Source organism: Ictidomys tridecemlineatus, chromosome 4 (genome assembly GCF_052094955.1).
Source record: "Ictidomys tridecemlineatus isolate mIctTri1 chromosome 4, mIctTri1.hap1, whole genome shotgun sequence".
NCBI classification, from domain to species: domain Eukaryota; kingdom Metazoa; phylum Chordata; class Mammalia; order Rodentia; family Sciuridae; genus Ictidomys; species Ictidomys tridecemlineatus.
Genome location: NC_135480.1, coordinates 51,904,533 through 51,922,090, shown reverse-complemented (window position 1 = coordinate 51,922,090; position 17,558 = coordinate 51,904,533). Strand labels below are relative to the sequence as shown.

The 17,558-nt window shown below is 31.8% G+C and overlaps 1 protein-coding gene across 7 annotated transcripts in view; it reads right to left on the bottom strand.

Moving 5' to 3' along the window:
• The window catches only part of Sbf2 (SET binding factor 2), a 401,965-nt gene that overhangs the window by 225,225 nt on the left and 159,182 nt on the right, over positions 1–17,558 (bottom strand). For 6 of the 7 annotated variants that reach the window (XM_078046492.1, XM_078046499.1, XM_078046494.1 and 3 more), the window contains one exon: positions 6,490–6,627. The exons of the other annotated variant lie outside the window; for it this stretch is intronic. In XM_078046492.1, coding sequence (XP_077902618.1) covers positions 6,490–6,627 — 138 coding nt within the window. The remainder of the gene's footprint in view (positions 1–6,489; positions 6,628–17,558) is intronic. 7 annotated transcript variants of the gene reach the window in all.

Here is a 17,558-nt window from a genome sequence, read left to right as displayed (position 1 = left end):
TGACTATTTAATACTTGTTGAAATGTAGCTTCCATTGTAGGATACTGATATTTCCATACACACCAGAGAGATTCTCAACTACCTTTTCTGTTCCAATAATTGGTCTTTTCTTGAACAAATAACACATTGATATAACTTTTAGTGTTACAGTGTATGTTTTAGAATTTGGTCTTCAGAGGTAAACATAGTTAAGCTCATTGACTTATTAAATAGAATGTCCCTGGATATAATCGTTTAGTCTTATCTATATAATAGGAACCTATCAAATTATGTTCTTGTGAGAATAAAATAACATACACATGAATTAAATAAAATGGAATAAAAGTGTTATTTAACTTTTAACACAGTATTCAGAATAGAATAAGTCTTTAATTTATCATAAGCTCTAAAATCTCTGTTCCTATCCATAGTTTTTGTCTGGATTACCAAAGGGTAATCCAATGTCTACTCAATCTTTTAAACTCTGGAAGACTTATTCCAGTTGCCCAGCCTTCAATTATTATATATTTGACTAAATAATTCTTAGCATATGGTACTTTGAGATATTTTGTGTATCAGTTTTGATTTTTGTCTCCTGAACTAGAATTCAAACCCACTAAAATAAAGAAGTATATCTTATGCCTTCTTTGTCTCTTCCCTCTTTATTCTTCCTCTTACCTCCCCACATTATGATCATTTATTTTCCCCAATTTCTTTGATGACAATTTGCTGATATATCACATTAAAGCACTTTTTAAAAGATACAAACAAAAAACTTAAGTCTACTGTATATTTTATCTAAGCCATTAAAGCCCATACCAAATCTGTCATATTTTATTGACTACAATTTTAAAAATCTAGTATCACATTCCCTAGTTGAATAATTTTAGAAATATGTTATCAAAAGTTTAATGCCAAAGTTTGCTTGTGATTACTGACCGTATTACTGTATCTTGGAAAAGGTAATCAAGCCAACATTTTTAAAGTTGCACAATTATTCTCTGGATGGTGTACATCCCTAAGTTCCTCCTTTTTCAGCTTCCAAACAATGTGTCATAGAATATGTGATATGAAGTAATTCACAACAAAAATTAAAAGATCTATTTTGAACTGATGATACGATCCAAAAATAAAAGAAAAACACATTTTTTAAAAAGAACATAGCTAAATAGTTCATGCCAAAAATGAGAACAACCTTGCTGATGACCTAGAAAGGAATATCTTCTGGGTTTTAATTTATTTTAATTTTTTCCAAATTCTACCTCGTTGTTTTACCCTCAATTGGACCAAACTCAAAAGACATTAAACTTTCTGTTTCCAACATAGAAAAGCAGTCTTAAAATTCTGGCTAGTAGCTACAAAGAAGCCAAAATTCTCACAACTTATTTAAATTTTCAGAATCTTGGAAGAACTCATGTGAATCAAACTTAAAACTTTGGTAAGTTGAAGACAAATTAAATTATAATATTCATTCCACTTAAAATGACAAGTAGGAAAATAATATATATCATAAGAAAAATAATTTTTTAAAACACTCCTTCAAAATATACAAAAACTCAGATCTTGGTTTCCACTATCATTCGATATTCAAAGAAACCAAGGCTCCTTGAAGAAATGGATGATTTCAAGGCTTGAGCTGAAAATGAATAAGATGAGCCTAGTTCAGCTTTGTTAGGACAGAAAGTTAAAAAATGAGATGGGGCCTTATTGGAAAAAAATACAGGAACCAGCCTAGCTTGAGAGGTACCCACTGTTTAATACAGGATAATATGTACAAGATGATTTTTAAAGAAAATTAATGGATTATATATTACTGAAGTAATGAGGAAAAAAGCGTAACAATTGGAATCTAAAAGTCTAGGACTCACACAAGAATGAAGAGCTCTTGCTTATAGTAAAATGTCAACTGCTGACTGGAGTAGAGTTGAAAAAAATAATTATTTTGCAACCATACAAAAACCTGGCATAGATAAGAATCATGGGTGAATGCTAAATCTAGAGAGCAGGAGTGACGAGTAGTAGAATATTTGTACAATCTTTCAGTGTCTTCCTATAGGCTGCTTATTAGCAGCAAATGGGGGGAGGGGGAAGCAACTATACAGTGGAGAAATCTGACAATGACTTTACTGGTTACCAAAATTAACATCATTAGTGAAGGAAAGATACACAGTGTGTACCTCCAAATATGTACACTTAGAAGGACACACATAGAAGGAACACACTTGTGTAGTATTTCCACCTATTGAAGCATAACCCGGATCTAATGAGAGACATCAGAAAATACTAAATAAAAAACATCTTATTAAAAAGGAGGATGGAAATTATATTATTTAAAAATGTTACAGAACAAAGAGTCTGAACAACTATTCCAGATGAAAAGAGAAAAAGAGAAATGATAATTAAATGCAATGTATGGGAGACATGTTGACTTGCTTTGGAAAAAAAAATACAGGAGGAGACTGACTACAAAGAATATTTTTAGGTCAGGCATAATAGTCCATGACTACAGTCTCAGCTACTCTGAGACTGAAGTAAGCAGATCACTTGGACCCAAGAGTTTGAAACCAGAATTGGCAACATAGCAAGACTTGGCCTTAAAAAAAAAAAAAAATTATTAGGTCAATAGACAAAAATGGAATATGTATAGTAGATTAAAGTATTATATCAATGTTAAATTTCCTGAGATCTGTGACTGTACTGTTTATGTTCCTTCAAAATATACACTGAAAAGTTTAAGGTTAAGAGATAATCCCTCCTTATTTAGACTGAATTGGACAAAAACAGGAATTTGATCATCTATTTATTGGCATCTAAATACTAGGACATTAATTCTTGTGCTGTAGGAGTCTTATTGAGGAAGTTGGGTCTAATCCCACAGATGGAGATTAGGGCCTACTTTTTCTTCTATTAGACACAGTGTCTCTGGCTTAATTCCTAGGTCCTTGATCCATGTTGAGTTGAGTTTTGTGCATGGTGAGAAATAGGGGTTTAATTTCATTTTGTTGCATATATATTTCCAGTTTTCCCAGCACCATTTGTTGAAAATGCTATCTTTTCTCCACTGCATGTTTTTGTCACCTTTGTCTAATATAAGATCATTGTAATTTTGTGGGTTAGTCTCTGTGTCTTCTATTCTGTACCATTGGTCCACCAGTCTGTTTGGTGCCAATACCATGCTGTTTTTGTTACTACTGCCTGGTAGCATAGTTTGAGGTCTGGTATAGTGATGCTACCTGCTTCACTCTTCTTGCTAACGGTTGCTTTAGCTTTTCTGGGTCTCTTATTTTTCCAGATAATTTTCATGAATATTTTTTCTATTTCTATGAGGAATGTCATTGGGAGTTTGATTAGAACTGCATTAAATCTGTATAGTGCTTTTGGTAGTATGGTCACTTTGATAATATTAATTCTGCATATCCAAGAACAAGGTAGATCTTTCCATCTTATAAGGTCTTCTTTAATTTTTTCTGTAGCATTTTGTAGCTTTCCTTGTAGATGTCTTTCACTTTTTTGTTAAGTTTATTCTCTCTCTTTTTTTAATTTTATTGTAAATGGGGTAGTTTTCCTCATTTCCCTTTAAGAGGATTTGTCACTGATATACAGAAATGTCTTGGATTTATGGGTGTTGATTTTGTATCCTACTACTTTGCTGAATTCATTCACTAGTTCTAGAAGTTTTCTGGTGGAATTTTTTCAGTCTTCTAGGTATAGAATCATATCATTGGCAAATTAGTCAATCCCAAAAATCCAAATGCTGAATGATTTCTCTGATTTAAGGATACTGATCCACAATATGCTGTGGGGGTAGGGATGGGAGGATTAAATGAACTCTAGATAGGGCAAAGGGGGAAAGGAGAGGAAGGGGAAAGGAGGGGACATAGGGGTAGGAAAGATGGTGGAATTCGAGGAGTCATCATTACTCTAAGTACTTGTAAGAAGACATGAAGGATGTGACTCTACTTTGTGTACAACCAGAGATACAAAAAAGTGTGCTCTATATGTGTAATAAAAATTGTAATGCATTCTGTTATCATATATAACAAATCAAAATTTTAAAATAAATAAGTAAATTAATTAATTAAAAACTATTAAATGGGCATATTTTTAATGTTTTCACAAAAGAAAAATATGTGAGGCAATGAATATGTTAAATAGTTTGATTTATACACTTCACAAAGTAGACCTATATAAGAACATAATGGTTTCACTGCATATATGTATAAAACTTTATTCACCAATTAAAACTAAATAAATGAATATGATACTAAATTTTTATACAAATAGTTATACAGATAAATGTAAGAATAATAAAAATTATACTATCATTTATTGCATGAGTGAACAGAATTTTTTAGTTAAATTACCTTCAGTAATTTTCATTATCAACAAATATTCTGTTGTAGCAATTTGTAAGTTATGAATTAATAGCATGAATAGTATTAATTATTAGTATTCCATTTTATACAGGATACTATTTTCTGTTTTGTTTTTGTTCTAAAATCTGTTATAAGTTCTTAATTTATTCAATAAAAATGCTACATTAAAAAATAAAAAATAAACACTAGGACAGAAGAATGAAAGATTTCTATATTTTCTGTTCCCATGGACAACAAAATCCTTACTTTAAACAGAAGCAATATGCTAACAGTTGTTAAATATTTCACATCAAGTATTGGATTGATTTCATAATTAAAAACATTCAGATTGTGAGTTTCCCACAAAGGTCCAACAACATAAAATATGCTAATAATGCAGATAATGCACTTTTCTTTAAGTTGTAGATGAAAACATTACCTCTATTTAATTTATTTATATGTGGTGCTGAGGATCGAACCCAGGCTCTCACACATGCGAGGCAAGCACTCTACCACTGAGCCACAATCCTAATCCTGGGATAATGCACATTTTGTTCTATGTAACTTTTTAAAAAAAATATTTATTTTTTAGTTGTAGTTGGACACAATGCCTTTATTTTATTTATTTTTATATGGAGCTGAGGATAGAACCCAGGGCCCGACACATGCGAGGCGAGTGCTTTACCGCTGAGCCACAACCCCAGCACCTATGCAACTTTTAATATAAAATATATTTCAGCAGTAGATAAACACAACAACTTTATTTTATTTTATTTTTTTCATGTGGTGCTGAAGATTGAACCCAGTGTCTCACACATGCTAGGCAAGTGCTCTTCCACTGAGCCACAACCCCCCTAACCCCTCTATGCAACTTTTTAATTCACTGTAAATACATAAGCTTGTATATTTGTTTTAATACATAAATCTAATGAACTTGGATAATTTAAACCTGTGTCATGATTGGTGATCTATCTCTTATTGTATTGAAAAATCAGATTTCTACATTCAGAAAATTCAGATCTTATGAGTTTAATAAACATAATTGAAACTATAAATACTGCTTTGGGAAGCCATTTCAGAAAACAAGCCCATCTTTCTCCAATGGTGGTTTATATTCATCTCTATGTAGCAGAAGCTGCAGCAAATAAAGCAAATTCACTCATCCAATATCACCAAATACCTTTAATTTCCTTCTTGTATTACACAGCATGGAAAGCAAACCAAACTACTATAAAAGACCCTATGTTCTTCTGACTCACTTTCAGAGAGGTTGGTTCAGAAAGCAATCTGACCTCCACCAAGGAAACATTTTGGATTTACATTTTGGACTTACAACTAGAAGTCAGCAGTGTGAGACAGTGACTGCATATGGAAGACGGGATTTTCTAGGGAAAGTATGGTGACAGTTATACCAATCTCATATCCAGCACCATAAGAGCCAGGTCGTAAAACATGGAAAGAGTGTGGTTTCTATGAAAGCAGCACCAAGTGAACTATTTTTCATATTCAGAATTGGTTTTGTACTTGTCCCTCATCTCGCAAACTCAATCATTGAAATGCCATAAGTTGTAGTTGTTCTATACTTTATCATAAATCTTTTCATACGTTAGAGAAAGTACATCCAGTCAAAGGTTAAAACTAAGAATCTCAAACAATACTTTGAAAGAGAAGTTTATTTTAAATTTCTATAATTGTAGCCTATGAATTTTGGACTGATTATGTTGCTAATACTACCACTAATAAGAATGAGTTAACATTTACTTAGAAGATATAACAATAATGTCAAGCATTGTGATAAATGACTTATAAACATTTGGATTAAATGTTCTTATGTTCTATGAAAGATCCCCTTGGTGGACTGGGAGGAAAAAATCAAAAGTTCACCACAAGAGGAAATTACTTTTAAGAAACCAACTTATGGATAAGCTATTCTTAGAAATATTCAGATTATGGTAAATACTTTTATCAGAGATAATCAAATTCTTAAAAAACTTTACCTTGTTGCTCTCCTACTCAACATTAAATGCAAAAATATAAGAAGTTCCTCATGATTTTTAAAGTAGCCCATAAAACTCAAACTTGCAGTTTTATAAAAAACAAATGTGGCAGATATGTTGTCCCTCTGACTATACTTTGGCTAGAAAATACTCTGTACCTGGAGATTGATCTCTGCCTCATAGAAGGTTAGGCATGAGCAGTAATGTCGATCTGAGTCAATGTCTGTTAGGACCACCACAAAGAACGTTGGCTGTTTCCTCTCTCTGGATAGCTGCCATCCACCAGGCTGACAAAACTAAATGGAATAGGGGGGAAAAAATGTCACATTATGAAGTATAATGAAAATTTATTCGTTAACATCCAAGAAATAATTTTTTAAGTTTCCTCTTTTAAACTTTGTTAAAAGTTTCCTCTATCTTCAAAAATTTCTGTCTGATGTGGCATGTCATTTTAGCCACATTTTTTAAAAAATTCGTGTACAGATTTATAATGTAGAAAACTTCCACAAATATGCATATATATTTTACAAAGACACCTAGATTTTCCACAGATGGCACTCTGTGATGCCATATCTCAGACCAAGGTTCTCATATGCACGAACATAGCACCAAAATTAAGATCTTTATGCCAAATATTAGAACAAATCATGAAATAAGATAAGTTGGCGATAAAGCACAAAGTATAAAAGGAAAGAATGGGGGATAGAATAGGAAAGACAGAATGAATCTGACATAACTTCCTATGTTCATGTATGAATACACCACCAGTGAAACTCCACATCATGTACAAGCACAAGAATGGAACCCTACTTACAATAAGTTATACTCTATGTATATATGTCAAAATACACTCTACTGTCATGTGTATCTAAAAAGAATAACAAAAAAAGAGTTAAGTAAACAAAAATATATTATAGGTTCATGGATATGAAGACAATATTGATAAATTTCAGTTCTTCCCACTTTGATTTGTAAATTCAATGCAAGCCAAATAAAAATCCCAGCAAGTATTTTGTGTATTATCAAAAACCTGATTCTAAGGTTTATAAGAAGAGGCAAAAAAAACCAGGAGAGCCAACACAATTGAAGGAAGAGAAACTTACAAGACTGATACTACCTAACTTTAATCTTACTCTAAAGCTTCGGTAATCAAACCAGTATGGCATTAATTTAAAAAAAAATCAATGAAAAGATTAGAGAGAGAGCCAAGAAATATACTCACACAACTGATCTTTGACAGAGGAGAAAAAGGAACAATTGAAAAAAAAGATAATTTTTAACAAATGGTGCTGAAAAAAATTGAATATTAGCATGAAAAAATCTAGAAATGAACTGTGCACATTTCACAAAAATAACTAAAATGGATCATATATAGAGTGTAGAACTATATATCTCCTAGAAGATATACTACAGGAGGAAAAAAAAACTTAGATGGACTATTATTCAGCAATTTAAAAAAGAAATGAGTCACTGAGCCATGAAAGACATAGATGCTTGTTTGTTTGTTGTATGAAAATGGGGATCAAACTCAGAGACTTGTGCATGCTGGGCAAGAGCTCTACCACTGAGCTACTACATCCCCAGCCCATACATAAACGAACATTACTAAGGAAAAGAAGCCAGTCGGAAAAGAGTTACAAATTGATTATATGACACTCTCAAAAAGGCAACAGTAAGGAGGTAATTTTAAAAACCAGTGGTTATCACAGGGTGAGAAGGGAGTGTGGAGGGATTCATAGGTGGAACACAGAGGATTTTTAGGGGAGATGGAATATAAGTTAGTGACAGAGTGCTTGCCTAGTACACCCAAGGTCCTCAAGTCTGACCCCAGAACCAAAACCAAAACATAAGGAAACAGGACTTTCAAAGTAATGAATCTCTTTGTATGATACTATAATGGTGGATATATGTCATATTTGTCAAAATGTACAGAATGTACAATAGGAAAAGTGCACTCTAATATAAACAATGGACTTAGGTGATAATGATGCATCAGCACAGGCTTATTGATTATAACAGATACATTACTCAGGTGTAGGATAATAGTAGGAGAGGCTGCTTCTAGAAAGGGTCTGAGGGAAGAGGTTGTCTGGGAACTCTGAACTTTCACATTAATTTTACTATGAATCTAAAATTGCTCTTTTCTAAATTTTTCTAGAATTTGGAGGAAAAAAAGATACCTTGATTAGTGGCATTACTCATGAATGATACAACAGAAATAATGAGTTTACTAATACCGCAGCCCTTTGTGCCAGATTTACTCCTTTTTTGTTATTCTGCTTAATAACTATATAATCTTGAGCAATTTACTTAACTTCCAAATGCCTCAGTTTCCTAATGTATTAAGGTAGAATATTAATAAATATTTGACAATACTCTTGGGAAGGAATATAAATTAACACATGCAAAGTGCTCAGAACAGTCCCTGGCACATAGTTCAGTGAATATAAATAATAGTTATTATGATTATTATCCACTTTGACTCACCCCAGTTTCTAATGTCATCTCTTTGACACTTTCTTTCTCCTTTGTATATACTTTTTTCAAATCCACCCTTCCTATCATCACCACATTGCCTCCTGTCTCAGCCTAAAGACATCAGAAAAGTAAGATCTAGATGATTTCCTACATTTGAAATAATATTCAGTCTTTCTACAGAATAAAAAGTCCTACCAGATAAATTCCTTTAAATGGATACCATGAAGTACACATGAAGAAATGGCATGAAAGGCTTAAAGATACCTTAATTAGCAAATAAATGAAAACATTCCTACTGAATCTTTATTTTAAAGTAGTAATTCATTTAACAAATACTTTTTGAGCATTGAAATACCATTCATTTTACAAAGTCTTCTCTGAAAATTCCCAGTTTCTTTAGCTCCCTCCAAACCAAAGAGTTTGGGCAGTTCCTGTCCTATATACCAAAACTATTTTTATTATAAATAACAACAACAATAACAGTAACCTTTCCTCCTCTGTCTCTTATCTACTAATCTGATACAGAGAAGTTCCCATCATTGTCTTTATGTACTTATTTCTCTCTCAAGAATCCACCTATACTAAATTCTATATCGTTTTATAGATATAGTGATCACTTGTGATCACTGCAAGCCCTTCACATTCCAGTATAGCGTAGTAAATAGAATTGCAGAAGTTTCCTGAAGTCAAAACTATTTTCATAATAATACTAAGATGTTCACTGCTTCTTTCACCTGTTGACATTTATATTAGTTGGGCAAAAGCAACAATAGGTAAAATTTCTGTGTCTTAACAGAGTCTATCACAGTAGCACCAAATTATACTGGTAGTTACTGTATTCTTCACAGCTGCACATTTACAAATAAAAATAATAAAAATAATAATAATAAAGTCAGTTTTAGTTAAGAAAGCCTTGGGAAAGCAATAAATATTTAAATTTCATTTTAACACATTTGATCACAACTTCTTCAATGTATCAAATAGTATGTACAAAGCACTTATGCTACATGTGGAAATAGGATAGTTGTCTAGAAAAAAAATTGTGTGTGGTGGTTTAAACTGTGAACTGAATTAGAATGAATTTTTTTTAAAGAACATCATTTTTTACTTGAGAGTATCAGACAAAATATGCTTATACAGACATGTATTTGGCAGACATTTTTTCAAAACAAATCAATTAGACCTGTAACTTCAAGACAAAGATTGCTGCCAGTATCTGGCACAAATACCAAATATTTGTTACCAATGATAAAACTTGAGCTTTCAAACACGACCATGAGCCTGAAAAGTTTGCAATACTTTAAAATTTTCCAGACAAAAATTATGGCAATATTAACAAATGTAATGTTTTAAATATTATTTAATGACATGTCAATGTCTGGAGGATCTATATAGCTCATTGAATTCATATTTGCCAAATGATCAATGCATGGTATTATCAAATCATGCATGGATAAAAAAATCTATTCAATCTTTTCAATAGGTAGACTAATATAGTACAACATAATATGAAAATGTGTGTTTACAGATTCCACCTTCCAACTAACTTTTAGAAAAACTACTTGTTCTATGTTGGCACAGTATTCAAAGAAAAATATCCTTAATTATTCAAAAAGATTATTAAATACTCTTCCCTTGTCTGATTTTCTTCATATACTTTAAAGTAAAAAAAAGAAGAAAATCACAAGAGCAGACCCAGGTATGAGATTCCAGATACCTCTGAAATTTAGAAATATATCAAATATACAAGATATTTAGAAAAATATTTTTAAAGCCACTCTCTTTGGTAAAAGAATATATTTTTCGTTTACTTTGGAAAATATACCTCGTTTCATAAATACCACATTTATATTAACATGTAATTTTTAATGAATAAATTTATTTTTAAAAATTTAGTTTCAAATTTTAATGTATGAACAGGTAAAACCATATAAGCAAAACTTACTGGTAGTCCTTAATGATCTATGAACATATAAAGGGTACTGAGGCTAAAAAGTGATTAACTGCCTTTTTTTTTTTTGGACCAGGGATTGTACCCAGGGGTGCTTAACCACTAAGCCATATCCCCAACTTTTTTTTTTAAACTTTTTAAATTTTTCAGACAGAGTCTCCCCAATATGCTTAGGGCCTTAGTAAGTTACTGGGGCAGGCCTTAATCTTGTGATCTCCCTGCCTCTGCCTCCTGAGTTCCTGGAATTACAGGTTGTGTGCCACCATGCCCAGCTGCAAAGTGCTCTTTTAGTGAGAATGAGTGCTAACATGTAACTAACCTTGGCTTAAACAATATTTCTGGGTAGCAAAAAGGTAAAATACTTTTTTAGAACCAGGGAATTCTATTAGATTACAACATACCCAGAAACGTCTTTCAAAAATCTTTTTATTTTCAACAAACTTCTTTCCTAAATCAGTCATATTTTATCCTCTTTCTTTCTTTCTCTCTCTTTCTGTGTGTGTGTGTGTGTGTGTGTGTGTGTGTGTGTGTGTGTGTGTGTGTGTGTGTTTGGCAGTAGTGGTGGTGGTGTTACTGGGGATTGAACCTAGGGGGGAATTCTATGGCTGAGCTAAATTTCCAGCCCTTTAAAAAAAAAAAATTGAGACAGAGTCTTATTAAGTTGTCAAGGCTGCCTTGAACTTGTGATTCTCCTGCCACAGCCTCCCAAGTCACTGGGAAGGTATATCATTTTCTAAAGTTAATTATAGAACCAGGAATAAAGTATCTGAGCTTGTTAATAAAACAATATGATACAACTGGCAATAACAATTCCACTACTATTACTTATTCAACAAACTGCATCTCTGATACAAAGTAAATCAATTCTGTGAATTAATAGCAAATAATCCCATTCTCATAGACATTTGTCATTCATGATCATTAGCTGATCATTGAACTTAGTAAATGGTCCTAAAAGCTATACATTAGAGAATGATGACTGCATTATTTTCATAAAATGAAACTACAGGTTCTCAAGAAGGAAAATCTAAATCTCTGTATTTTAGTTCTAATTCTATCAAATGTATTTGACTTCTCAAACTGAAGTTACACAAAGAAGAGTTCATAAATAACAAAATAACATTTTATAAGCAAAAAGATACATTACTCAGATGAACAATATGATATTTTGACACCCAAAACTAGGAAAAAGCAAGTGTTAATGTGACCACTTTTCTCAATGCTTTGCAAATACAGAGAATATAAGAAAAATTTACCAGAAAAATGAAAACCATCCATAGCATTAATGTAACTATATTAAATGATCTCTTGATGGTGACATGGTAGAAGGTTCTTTAGATAATAGCCATCTTTAATATTTCCCAAGACATATATCCATATGTATAAATTATAATTTACTAATCCATATTTTATCATATAACTTTTAAACTAAAAAATTACATGTGCCCCTAAAAAGACTTATAAAAATTTCTTATTCTAGTAGAAAATAAGGAACATATAACATGCAGAAGAATGCAAGAGTTTAACCTTAGTTACTTAAACAGCCTCAATTCCCTCTGTTTACATTATAACCAGAATTTACATTAAAAGAATAATTCTGTGATTTTTTTTTAAAAAAAAGTAGTAACCTTAAAACTTTTGGGAATTTTCAAGGATCATTTTTCGATTCAATAAGTTCTTCATAGCTCAATTTAATATGACCACAACTAAGAGAGTAATGGTAATGCTAATTCATGGTTGACTTGGTCAGATACTTTTTATGAAATTTTCACAGAAATATTTGTTAAGAGAGTTACCTAGACACTGGTTACACATGATATCCCTTATTTCACACATAAAATAACAACTATAAAAAAGGAATTATTTTATACTATGCATTTAAAAGTATACCAGAGTCATACTTTATAGGAATTACTGCACTCTGTACTCTCAAATGAACTACATTAATATACAATATTCAGAAAATAAACAACAGTATACACAATTGAATTTACAAAGATGTTTTTTCAAAGAATGAAAAGAAATGGTCCTAATCTGTTATCTATTTTCAGAATTCACTGTATTATACATATGATTAAGCAATAAAAGAATTTGGGTATTAGGATATGACCCCACTATTGAATGAGATGTACCTCCCATAAGATTGGATTTAAAATGTAATAATGCTAGCTGGTTCAGTCATGTCAATCCTTAAATAAAAATGTTTTGAAGAAGTAATTTCAATAAAGGAGTGGTCACTACAATTCCTGAACCTGGCTGGAATCATATTTCTGACAGGAATGTGAAAGAATGTTTAGACAGCTGTTAACAGAGTAGTCACTAAAAGACAGTAAGCAGAATGATAAGCATTAAACAAACAGGATAAAATCAGGATTTTGTTCTCCCCAGTGTCTTTATTGGCAAACAGGAGGAAAATGCTATCACAGGTGCAGAACCCAAAATGTTTAGAATTCATTCTCATAATTAATGAATTTACATTTTACCCTCTTCAAACAGATGAGAAAACACTCTGTTTGAAAAGCATTATCTATGAACACACCACGGAAGCTGAGAAATAATGTTATTTTCATGCATCCACCACTGTGTATACAACAACTTGTGTTTTTGACAACTCTCTCTACCTTCACATCATTATTTCACAGAGATCATGCATAAAATTTTTACAACATATCTGGGAATGGCCAAGAGAAGTATTTCTTTTCAGGATGTTATTTTTGTGCATCTTCAGTTTTCTTTAAGACCTTGATATACTTGGCAAATGGTACTTCAAGGTTATAGGGCAGAACAGCTAGACTGCTGGACTCAACACCTTAATGCACTACACCAACTTTATTTATTTACTTGTCTATTTAATTGCCCAAATATATGGATCAGGCCACTAGTCTGTGAAAAAAAGATAAGCACAAATACAAAAAGATCTCATATTTTAAAATACCTTATATATAATCGTATCTCAAAAGACTCATTTTATAAACAATGAAATCAAGGTTATGTGATATAAATTCATGTAACTAGTAGGTGACACTGACAGGACTAGAATACAACTCTCTGCATCTTTAGAAAAATATGTTCTTTTAATTGCTGAATTATCATTATAAATCATCTTAGGATATTATTTTATCTTCATGTAAATTAATGGCAGAAAAAATTTAAATAACATGAACTAAATTTTATAACACGTTGCATTTCCTTGCAACCAGAGGGTGTGCATATGTATGTGTATATGGTGTTTTTGTTTTTTAATGGTACTAACAATGCTCAGGGCCTTGAGCATGCTAGGTAAATACTCTTCCTCAGCCACATCACTAATTTTATATATTTTTTACATAAGAGGAGGCAAATCACATATACATTTATGAATCCCTTTTCTTAACTTTCTGTAACACCTAAGAATTTTCCATCTATTTACACATATTTAACAAAAATTCTTATTAATTTATTTGAGTGCTGAAGATTGAACCCATTGCTTTGTACATGATAAGCAAGCACTCTATCACTAAGCTACATCTCCACCCCTTTTTATTTTTTATTTCAAGCCAGGGTTCCCCTAAGTTACCCAGGTTGGATTGAATTTGGGATATTCCTGCCTCAGCATCCCAAGTAGCTGAGATTACAGGTGTGCATCTCCATGCCTGATTAGCAAAAGTATTTTTAATGAGTATTGTACCATCATGTAAGTTACATAAAAATTTCATAACTTAGCCATTACAGTTTTTACAACTAATGCTAAAATAAGCATGGTTATTATTATGGAATATTATTTTATCTTCATATAAATCTTTATAAATATTTTAGGGAAATATAACTGGCTTTATAGAATATATACAAGTCAGCAAAAAAATGTTTAATTACCTATAAATTCCTTTTTAATGTTAAGCAACCCCAAGATTATTTTGTTTTGCTTGTATACTTCTAAAGGGAATTAAAAAAAGAAATAATGAAAAAGAACATTATGAACTATATTCTGACCACAGAAGAATAAATTTGTGAAATAAAGCAACAGAAACTTTAGGAGATGAAATTGAGTCAAGCTAAGCTAGGTAAGTGTCAGATGTCCTCTATACTTTATATATGTATTTTTCAAAAGTTCAAAGGAAATATAGTAGGTATAAGAACTTTGAAGAGAAGTCAATTTAAGAGTCTAAGAAACTCTGAAATATTTTGTTATTTGGTTTCACTTATGTGCTTAATTTTAATGGGTAGCTTTTGATGATGTACACTTAAATATAGTTAAATATATTTTAATTATATACTTAAATAAAATGCAGCTTAATTTCAATGGGTCACCTACCTTGATCTTGGTAAAAATTTATATCCAGGTATTTTATTACTACTATACAACATTGCATTGTCCTCATTATTATAATACAACTTTCAATATGTATAGGACAATATGATTGTCTACCTAGAAAATCCAAGCAAACTGACAAAATACTAAATTAGATTTTATTTTAGTTAGGTAGATAGATAAAATTAAAACTAATAGTTTCTTTTGATACCTACAATAAGCAATTAGAAAAAGAATCCTACTCATAATCTTCCTATGTTGTCAAAAACACAGGATAAGCCAACTTACCTTCTCACTTTTAACATTTTAATATATCAGTCTCATGAAGAGCCCTATACATAAGGGTTTTTTTAACATATGAATCATTGGAGTATAATTTCTCATTTTTCTAATTGTACAGATTGCAGAATCACACTGGTCATAGAGTCACCTATAAACATACAGCAATCATAATGTCTATGCTATTCTGCTGCCCTTCCTACATAAGATTTTAAATATAAAATTGTCAAGAGAAAATCCAGAGAGGAAAAATGAACATTTAGAATAGCTTCTAATATCAAGCTTTGAAACAGAAAAAAAAAAAACTGCAAACCAATTACAAATGTAAAACAATTCCAAGAAGAAGAATACAAAAGTTATTAATGACTTCTGATTAAGCACGGCAGATCAAACGTTTTAACTCTAAGATGTTCTGAAAACCCATTAAAATTGCATTTAAAAATAAAAACTGCAAATAACCAGCAAAGAAGAAAACAACAAATTTAAAATATCAAGATTTTTGGAAGAAAAACTGATTTACCCTATAAATTCCTGGAAAACGTAAGGAATGGAGTATGTATGTAGGAATGTCACCAAATATGAGGGGAAGGCAAAACAAACAAAAAAGGGAACTAAGTGGCCTTAAGTGAATGCTAGAGGCAGCAGAAAACTTCAAACACAGGAGAGTGAACAAAAATTAAGAACACTGGGCTGGGGATGTAGCTCAAGCGGTAGCACGCTCGCCTGGCATGCGTGCCGCTGGGGTTCGATCCTCAGCACCACATAGAAACAAAGATGTTGTGTCCGCTGATAACTAAAAAATAAATATTAAAAAAAATTCCCTCTCTCTCTCTCTCTCATAAAATAAAATAAAGAACATTGAGGAGTTTAGGCCATGGGGGGGTGCAGCTCAGTGGTAGAGTACTTGCCTAGCATGCTTGAAGCCTTGGGTTAAATTCCAAGCACCACGGGAGGGGCGGGGGGAGGGGGGCATTGGTGACAGGGAATCATAACCGAAAGAACATTTACAGAATAAGAGAGATATAATAAAAATGATAAACAAAGGAATTGAAACAATGTTCTATTAGGTACCCTAAAGGGAAAACTGATATGTCAAGAGCTTTGTAATGTTGTGAACAACCAATAAAAAATAAAAAATTTTAAAAAAAAGGGAAAACTGAAGAGAAACAACAAAATTAGATCACTGCAGGAATTCTAACTCTTAGATAACCCAACAATATGGCCACCCTATTCTTCACCTCCAGCTATATTAGTAATGGCTTTGTGGATTTCCTTCCAAATATTGTTGCATGCTTTATACATACACATGTACATGAATATATTAATATTAAGACATAATCTGAATGGTACAATGAAACCCTTTTATTCTCACACCTATATTCACTGTTAGTGTTTTACCATATGAAAATATTTAGCTTTAATTTTTAATATACAGCGTTTCATCTATCTTATATCTTCTAAGATAGAAATTTGTTAAAATCGTAATTACTAAAACCAAAATTTTACAAACATCATCTAAAAATGAATCATATCAAGACTTTGTATATTTTGAGACAATTAAGATTCTAGATAGGACAAAGGGGTGACATTTCAAAATCTTTTTGAATCAGCCAACTTGCTTACTTCTTGAAGCTCACTGCCTTTTAATAGTTAGAAACACTAAGTTATAATGTCTTAGAAAATTACAGATACATTTCTAATTCTCTAAAGAACTGAAATGAACAAATAGTCATACAAATTCCTTAGTTTTTAAAGAATTTATTTAAAATTTAGTGCTTCAATAGAGGAAATAAGATGAGTTCTACTTAATATGTCATGCCTTCTGGTAGATTATATAAACATTGGAATTTTACTGACTTTTGGATAAGACATAGAAGGGATGCTATCATTTGGGGGCTTTTCTACCCATAATTCTATTACCATAATCTTTAAAAAATGGAATCTTGCTGACAACTGACTCCTTCAAAAGGCCTATACATAATGTAGTCTGAGAAGCTATCACATTATTCTATGGGGTCAATAATAGCACCTTTTTCTTAGGGTTGCTGTGAATATGAAAGTGCTGAGAACAGTACTTAGAACACAGCAAATTCCCAATAATGTTACTTTAAGAGAAATAAAGTAGGGCTGGGTGAAATGGCATACACCTGTAATGCTAGCAGCTTGAGAGAGGCTGAGGCAGGAGGATTCTGAGTTTAATGCCAGCAACTTAGCAAGACCCTGTCTCAAAA